General features: G+C 39.6%; 1 protein-coding gene across 1 annotated transcript; it reads left to right on the top strand.

Annotated features, from left to right (window-relative positions):
* The first annotated feature begins 230 nt into the window (after positions 1-230).
* rbm8a (RNA binding motif protein 8A) lies at positions 231-9146 on the top strand. The gene is made up of 6 exons (XM_034174250.1): positions 231-389; positions 3117-3176; positions 3264-3341; positions 7866-8002; positions 8846-8982; positions 9067-9146. The coding sequence occupies exons 1-6, from the start codon at positions 323-325 to the stop codon at positions 9110-9112; spliced, it is 525 nt and encodes a 174-aa protein (XP_034030141.1). The 5' UTR covers positions 231-322; the 3' UTR covers positions 9113-9146.
* Positions 9147-9386: the final 240 nt, after the last annotated feature.

Genomic DNA, 9386 nt, shown 5'->3' with positions numbered 1-9386 from the left:
TGCGTGCTCTAGGGGTTGGTAATATTAGACCTTGCTTATGTGAAGCGCCTTGAGGCAGCTTTGTTACACACACGCGCGCAAGCACACAAAATGTGTGAAGCTTTGGCTCACTGGGTGCAGTGTTGCGATATGTTGGTTTGTCAGCATGGAAAAGATGGAGAACCATGCCCTACTTTTCTGAGTCAGGCTCAAAACTCCTCAATCGCCCCTCGTACTTGTGTGAGTAAGCGCGAGGCCACCAGATGGCAATAACGTTTCTTAAACTGTGGAGCGCTGCCGGGAGCAGAAGAAGAAACGGCGTTCATTCTTTTCACACAGCATCATGGCGGACGTTTTGGATCTTCATGAAGCGGGAGGAGAAGACTTTCCTATGGACGAGGATGGTGACGGTTCGTAATATTTAATGCGTACAGATTTGCTTTCTCAAATGTTAACGTTTATATTCTGTGAGAATACAGAGTTCCACATCTAAAGCGAATAAGGTCTAAAATTCGCAAAGTGCGTGGTGGTAGGCCCAGCACATGCTAACAGGCTAAGCTAATGAGGCTGTGAATGGTCATTCAAAAGTGCTACCGCGCTTATGGTAAGGCTGTTATTGTACACTTATATAAAAGCGGGTAATCAGTTGTATTTATAGCAATGGCGTGTTACTTTCTACAGCTAAAAGAACTGCTAGAGTTGTGCCATCACTCGTTAGCATGCTAGTCTCAAGTGTTTACTAGGGCTGCAACGAACTAAGTTACTTTCATTATCGATTAATCGATTTTCTTGATTAGCGGTTAGGTCTATAATGTTTAAAAATTATGAAAGATACCGATCAGTGTTATACAGATCATTCTTCATCTTCATCATCTTCTTGTTTGGTCCACATCTCAAAGATACTCTGCTGTCAGATAGGAGGGAAGCAGCTTGTATTCACATTTAAGAAGCTGAAATAAAAATAGATATTTATTGGGATTGAAAAAAAGACTCAAAGATTATCAAAATAGTTGTAATTTGTTTTTGTGATTCACCAAAATTAACTGGTGTGGAGAAAAGGAAAGTGGTTCATACTTTGGTTTATAGTCAAACTAGTGGTTGTTAGTTTTTGTGACACTCCCATTTTGCGGCAACTCATCTGGGAAGGATAAGGTGTTTGGGATCAAGAGATCATACTACAGATTCCCACACAAAGAACCAAAAAGATTGCGACTTACAACCCAGAAATTGTCCCTCGTGAATCTCTGACAAAATCGCACACCTCGAGAGTTCGCAATATTTCAAAATGTGAAGCCGAAATTACCTTTTGAACTGATAATGATCTTAAATAATTTCTGTGGTTCTAAAACCCAGAATGTGTTTTCAAAATATTTCAAATGATCTATTTTTCTAACTTTTCTACAGTCATTTAATACCTGAAGTAGGAGGAAAAAATACAATCATTGGGATTTAAACCCAAGCCACTGGATGAAACGTTCGACACCCTGCCACACAGTGTCTCACCCTCTGCAGTGGGTCATAGTCTGAAGCAGAAAAACACAAAACTTGGTTTAAGTTCTAGTCCAAGCCATAATACCCAACACAGCTATGCTATGTATAAATAGAATTTTGTATTGCTCACCTTGGCTAATATACAATGCTGCTTGAAAGTTTGTGAACCCCTTGACATTTTTACATGTTACAAATTTTTTTAGGACATCAAAAAACAAAACAAAAAATGCAAGCTTTTTATATTAAAAATTTGAAAATTATGCCCTTTAGACTCAGTTAAAAGTAATCTCTACATCTCAGCCCTTTTTCTTCCTGTTAATTATGTAATTTGTAATGTTAATTTACTGTCTTGAAGTATTTATAAATTGTTTAGGTTGTAATCGTACACACATTAATTTTATCAGGTATTTTTATTTTATTATTACTTCTAGTTTGTCATTTGATTTTTAAATGGACCACAATGGAAATAAGTGTTTTCATTTTCAACCAATTGAGCTATGAAAACACAATAAATTAATAATGTTAATGTTAGACTGTTACAATGTTAAACAAACATAAACGACAATAGCATGTAAAATCTCAAAACCCCAAACTCCCATGGTGCATTGCAGCACAGCATCCACTGTTCATTGGTTAGTTAAAATTGCTGATTTCACCAAAAATACGATTTGTCCTATCAACGTTCCGTTTTTGCAGTGTTCATCCTTGACCCAAAACACGTAAGCGTGCCTAACGCTAAATGTCAGCTCTCCCCGGTTTTTGCGTGATCAAAGCCACACTCGCGCGGACACAGAGGCCACTTGGCTATTATAATATAAATAGGGTCAATGCTCCAATCCTTTTTGTGTAATTTGTTTTCCAGTGTCTGCATGGGTTTAATTCTAGATCTGTTGTTTCATCCGTGTTGAACTAGAATAAATGAAATTGTATATAGTCACTCACTCACCTTCAACCTCTAACTCCAATTAAAGGTCACCGGGGGAGGTGGGGGGGGGTGGAACCCACTGAACTATGCACTATGTGGAATGACTTGTACAGGCAGTGTAGTTTTTGATAGATTTCTAAAATAAATAGAAACAAAAACTTGTTAAATCTATGGACATCATAAGCTCTTGCAATGCAACACTATTTGAATACTTTCTATCATATTATATGCTTATGAACACGCACAAAGCCCCCCACACACACACACATAATGTGTTCATTTGACACACACAGTCACACATAATTTTCATTTGACACAACACACTCACTCGCGCCTCAGCGGCCAATCAAGGTACAGTGATCGATCGGGCCCATTCCACATAGTGTAGAGTTCAGTGGTGGAACCTATCCCAGCCATCATAGGGAGTGAAGCGGAGTACACCCTGGACAGGATGTCAGTCTGTTGCAGGGATACAATATATATTACTACAAGCTGAAATTCTTCACTCTTTTATCAACACTGAAACATCTTTCAGTTTTGGAGCTCATATTGTCATCACAGGGTGCAGACTGGCTTGCCGGCATTGGGTCATTACTGGCCCATGAAATTGGGACAGCTCCTTAAAATTATATTTTATATTTCCCTGTTTGGAAAACTATTCACCAGCACAAGTAAGGTATTACACTTACATGCATGACCTTGGTGTTCTTTTCTACCACAGAAAGTATTCACAAGTTAAAAGAAAAGGCCAAGAAAAGGAAAGGACGTGGCTTTGGCTCAGGTGAGTTGTCACTGATATAAAGCACATTTCACACATTTTCATTCCTTTGTTTATCAGCTAACATTTTCTTTGTTATGCTGTTTTCAGAGGAGGGAGCCAGGTCCAGAGTCAAAGAGGACTATGAGAGCGTTGAACAGGATGGAGATGAACCAGGCCCACAGAGATGTAAGCGAATATATAGGTTAGATACAGCTAAGGTATCTGAATAGTCTATGTTGTGATAGTGCTGCCATACATCAAACAGTTTATGGTTTGGTTCTTAGTTTCTCTTATTTATGTTTAAATGTCCTTGTGCAACACTCTCCCGCCAAATTGCTTCCACTGTAGAGAGTGGGTGGGCATTATTATATATGCAGATGCCCTGTCCGCGTACACCTTATCTTCTGTGGAAACGTTCATATTTGATTCGGTTCCATTTGTACTGCTGGCAGTTTGTTGGACAAGCTTTAGCACAAACGGTTGAATCAGTTTTATTGCCAAGTAAGTTCACACATACAAGGAATTTGGTCTGGTGGTGTTGGTGCATAAATAACAAGGAAAAGTAAAAACCACTTCTGTAAGAAGTAAAAGAGTCAAATAGGCAAAACTATATTCACTCTGAAATAAATGTAACCATTATACAGTTAAACCGGTGTACAGTACCTTTCAGTGCAGGGGTGACCAAGTTGTACTTTGTGGAAGTGGAGGTGGTGGGGGCAAGGTAAGTGGGGATCTCTGGAATAGGCATGGCCCGGTATCAGATTTGGGCGATATGACAACCATGTGCAAAAATAGTGCGGTTTCACGGTATTATGTAGAGCATTAAAATGTACTTTAACAACATTATGGCTATTTGGATATGAAGCGTGCGTGATTCAGGTGCACTAACTGACACGATGTCTACTGCTATGAGCACTATACCACACTGATAACTTGAGAGACGATACCAAGTGATAGTCTCTCTTTTAGACATGTAGCATCTGCCCCATGGGAAACATGACTTACTTACTTAGGGAGAAACGTGGCTGGAATAAGGTCCAGGACTCCAGATGCTCAATACTTGGCCCAACTTCACCAACAAAGTGCTTGGAATAGATGTATTTGTCCTTCTTGACATATTTGTGGGAGAAATGTGGTCGACCACAAGCACAACTCAAGTCCACTGCTTGTACTTCTCAGTGGTTTCAAAGATGAGATAAAGTTTACTTCTTCCATGTAATCCTTTGTGGGTATCTTGAATCACTCCGAGTTCGACACAGGCCATAGCTACGGTGCTTTGTTGCCACCATTTTTGGTTTGAAGGGCTATTATGCGGAAAATAAAATGAAAAGGCCGACTTGGACCTTTTAGATGGAGCGAAAAGTTATGTGCAAGCTTCGCCTCCTTCAGCCATGATGCAGAGCTAGCTAATGTTAGCTGCCGGTTTGTAAACAGAGACAGAGGTGTGCGCCAGGGGGGAGGGCAGCAGCGGCTGCCTCTGATCTGCCTGTCAAGAATTCTCATAAACAGCTCATACAACCCCTGGCAATAATTATGGAATCACCAGCCTCGGAGGATGTTCATTCAGTTGTTTAATTTTGTAGAAAAAAAGCAGATCACAGACATGACACAAAACTAAAGTCATTTCAAATGGCAACTTTCTGGCTTTAAGAAACACTATAAGAAATCAGGAAAAATAATTGTGGCAGTCAGTAACGGTTACTTTTTTAGACCAAGCAGAGGGAAAAAAATATGGACTCACTCAATTCTGAGGAATAAATTATGGAATCACCCTGTAAATTGTCATCCCCAAAACTAACACCTGCATCAAATCAGATCTGCTCGTTAGTCTGCATCTAAAAAGGAGTGATCACACCTTGGAGAGCTGTTGCACCAAGTGGACTGACATGAATCATGGCTCCAACACAAGAGATGTCAATTGAAACAAAGGAGAGGATTATCAAACTCTTAAAAGAGGGTAAATCATCACGTAGTGTTGCAAAAGATGTTGGTTGTTCACAGTCTGCTGTGTCTAAACTCTGGACCAAACACAACATGGGAAGGTTGTTAAAGGCAAACATACTGGTAGACCAAGGAAGACATCAAAGCGTCAAGACAGAAAACTTAAAGCAGTATGTCTCAAAAATCGAAAATGCACAACAAAACAAATGAGGAACGAATGGGAGGAAACTGGAGTCAACGTCTGTGACCGAACTGTAAGAAACCGCCTAAAGGAAATGGGATTTACATACAGAAAAGCTAAACGAAAGCCATCATTAACACCTAAACAGAAAAAAACAAGGTTACAATGGGCTAAGGAAACGCAATCGTGGACTGTGGATGACTGGATGAAAGTCATATTCAGTGATGAATCTCGAATCTGCATTGGGCAAGGTGATGATGCTGGAACTTTTGTTTGGTGCCGTTCCAATGAGATTTATAAAGATGACTGCCTGAAGAGAACATGTAAATTTCCACAGTCATTGATGATATGGGGCTGCATGTCAGGTAAAGGCACTGGGGAGATGGCTGTCATTACATCATCAATAAATGCACAAGTTTACGTTGATATTTTGGACACTTTTCTTATCCCATCAATTGAAAGGATGTTTGGGGATGATGAAATCATTTTTCAAGATGATAATGCATCTTGCCATAGAGCAAAAACTGTGAAAACATTCCTTGCAAAAAGACACATAGGGTCAATGTCATGGCCTGCAAATAGTCCGGATCTGAATCCAATTGAAAATCTTTGGTGGAAGTTGAAGAAAATGGTCCATGACAAGGCTCCAACCTGCAAAGCTGATCTGGCAACAGCAATCAGAGAAAGTTGGAGCCAGATTGATGAAGAGTACTGTTTGTCACTCATTAAGTCCATGCCTCAGAGACTGCAAGCTGTTATAAAAGCCAGAGGTGGTGCAACAAAATACTAGTGATGTGTTGGAGCGTTCTTTTGTTTTTTATGATTCCATAATTTTTTCCTCAGAATTGAGTGAGTCCATATTTTTTTTCCCCTCTGCTTGGTCTAAAAAAGTAACCGTTACTGACTGCCACAATTTTTTTTTGTCCTGATTTCTTATAGTTTCTTAAAGCCAGAAAGTTGCCATTTGAAATGACTTTAGTTTTGTCATGTCTGTGATCTGCTTTTTTTTTCTACAAAATAAACAACTGAATGAACATCCTCCGAGGCCGGTGATTCCATCATTTTTGCCAGGGGTTGTACCATAAGGATGGTATAACGGAAAATTTCAGTGGTGTTGATACCGTGGCTTTTTCATACCGCGGTATACCATGAAACCGGTTATTGGCCCATGTCTACTCGGGAATTATTTATTAGTCTAGCTGCAGAGGGAAAGAAGCTGTTTTTGTGTCTTGGGGTTTTGGACCTGATGGATGTCAGCTGCCTGCCAGAGGGAAGGATGACAAAAAGTTTGCTCACGTCAGGGCCCTGGAGGCGTACAGGTCCTGTGGGGATGGCAAACTGCAGACGGTCACCTTCTCTGCTGTGTGGATGATATGCTGCAGTAGTTGTACTCTGGTGCGCACCAAAACAACTACACAGAGATCCTTTAGAGGCTTGTTACGCTTATTTTGGACCATTATGATTTTCAATACAGCGTCTGTAATCAACCGTTTTTTGCAGCCTGACTCCAGTATGAAGCATGAATCGCAATGCTTCAATTCAATGGCTCGTGGCTCTTTGATTCGCTGCTCTTCATAAGCGGAACCGTAAGTCTGCTTCTTAACCCCTCTGAAAGCCATTAAAATATCATGAGTCACTTTTGTGTGGATTAAAGTCACGGACTGGGACCCTTGTCTTGTTGCAGTCGAGTAACAAGAATCCTCCTCCGTTCCGTTGTCACAGCTTTAAACACTGCGCAAGTCCGCTCGGAATTAATAACTTCAAAACGAATCGCCGCTTTAAATAAAATGACACCTCTTACAAACGTCGCAATACAGACAATAAACTACAATCGACTAAACTGTTGTTTCCTCCCAAAATGAGACGTCTTGCATTCTTTATAAACCTGACCTGCAGCACATCTGCAACAGCTCAGCTAGGTGTGGAAATACATTCATGCCAGTAATAATGTCTGAAAGGAAATGCTTTTGACAAAAACTAACAGATTTTATTTCTGTTTATGTCCAGAGTTTAAGGATCAAGTAACCAATTTCATATTTATTTACTTTAAGACTGAATAAATGTTGTTCAGTTTCAATTTAATCATCTTATAAAGAGCCAAATTACAACAAAAGCTGTCTCAAAGTGCCTCACACAGAACAGTTCAACATAAAAAATTAAAATAAATAAAATAAAAAATTCAAATACCTAATTAAAAACAGAAGTAAAAGAATAAAACATAATAAAATAAAACTTCTCATTAGAAAAAGAATAAAAATAGGTTTTAAGTCTTGACTCCGACTGCCTCACTGAGGGCCTTCTACTGGCTAACCCAGAATGAGATTGCCCACTCAACAAACTTCCCCAGCCTTCTGGACATGATGAAGGGACTTGGGCTGTCGTACCTGGCTGTGTGTGTGTGTGTGTGTGTGTGTGTGTGTGTGTGTGTGTGTGTGTGTGTGTGTGTGTGTGTGTGTGTGTGTGTGTGTGTGTGTGTGTGTGTGTGTGTGTGTGTGTGTGTGTGTGTGTGTGTGTGTGTGTGTTTGCAAATCTGACCCTCAACTTTAACATGATACTAAATGTTTCATGTTATTGTCTTGGCCGTATAGCTGTGGAGGGCTGGATTCTGTTTGTGACTGGTGTACACGAAGAAGCAACAGAGGAGGACATCCATGATAAGTTTTCAGAGTTTGGAGAGATTAAAAACTTGCATCTGAACCTTGACCGCAGAACAGGCTACCTGAAGGTAAGAACAAAAGGTTTTAGTGTTCAGTTTTTAAATAAACTTCTTTGTTTTCTCTTGAGTGCACTGGTACAGAAATATTATCATGCAGAGTATACTAAACATTCCAGCAGTTCATTATAATAATAACCAACTTATTTACACGGCCCTTTAGACAGAAAGTACAAAATTGCTGTACACGAGAGATCATCAAACAGAACAATAAAGTCATAATGACCACCAATTGTTTGCAAGCTGAGTTGAGACTTGACTTGGGACTTGCTGATTCATGATTTGAGAATGACTTGACAGTGACTTCGTCCCACCTCTGCCACAAGGTATCCACACTTAAGAAGCCAAAATCTGATAATATAGATATTAAAAAGCAAAAAAAAAAAACTTAACTATTTTGATTATCACAATAGTTGAGACATTTAATTTTTTTATTAACAATAGTTCAGTATTAACAATATTGAGTTAATTATTGCAGGTCATGTTTGGAACAACACTTAATGTGGTGGATCTTCTGAGCAAACGAAATGAAAGTATGTAAGTGGGGAGTGTCAGGACTGAATTGGGCATAATTGTACATTATCACTGTGGGTCACTGGATGACAGAAAAGCTTCTTGGGAATAAAATGTATAAGGTTGATCAAGATGTTAACAGTGGTTGGAAACCTCGGCCCTGTAATTATTGAGCGTATCCTGACCAGTACCATTGCCCCAGTCTGTCTGCAGGTTATTATGACCTCAGTGAGCAGTTTCTCTTCATTTGGTAATATTTCATATGGGAGAAAGTGATGCTGAATAACTAATTATCTTACAAATGTACATTAAGTCACATACGATCCCCTTCCCTGTGTCCAGGGTTATGCACTGGTGGAGTATGAAACTTACAAAGAGGCCCAGGCTGCCATGGAAGGGCTGAATGGTCAGGACCTAATGGGTCAGCCCATCAGCGTTGACTGGGGGTTTGTCAGAGGGCCCCCCAAGAACAAGAGGAGGTATGCAGCTGAAATATTACGACTATTATACTACTTTTTCAATAACTGAACTTGATTAAAAAATTTGCCTTTTATCTTTTGCAGGAGTGGGGGGCGAAGGCGCAGCAGTCCAGACAGAAGGCGTCGATGAAGGAATTCTTACAAATAAAATGGTTAACATTATATATACATTTGTATTTCATTGTATTCCTTTTTAGTTTTTAAGTCACTGGACAAGGCTGAAAGTTGTACAGACCTGGTCAGCATTCATGTTCATGAGTGATTTTGAACTTCAGAATTCAAATGCATTCAGAAGTAAATGTTGGACAGTTTTGCTTTTTTCCCCATGATGTTTACTTGGATATCAGAAGTTATGGAAATAAAATGAGTAGACATAACATGTAAGTTGAATAGTTATTGGATTA

This window comes from Thalassophryne amazonica, chromosome 7 (genome assembly GCF_902500255.1).
Source record: "Thalassophryne amazonica chromosome 7, fThaAma1.1, whole genome shotgun sequence".
In the NCBI taxonomy this organism is placed as follows: Eukaryota; Metazoa; Chordata; class Actinopteri; order Batrachoidiformes; family Batrachoididae; genus Thalassophryne; species Thalassophryne amazonica.
The sequence above is the reverse complement of the archived record's forward strand: the minus strand, read 5'-3'. Positions and strand labels throughout refer to the sequence as shown.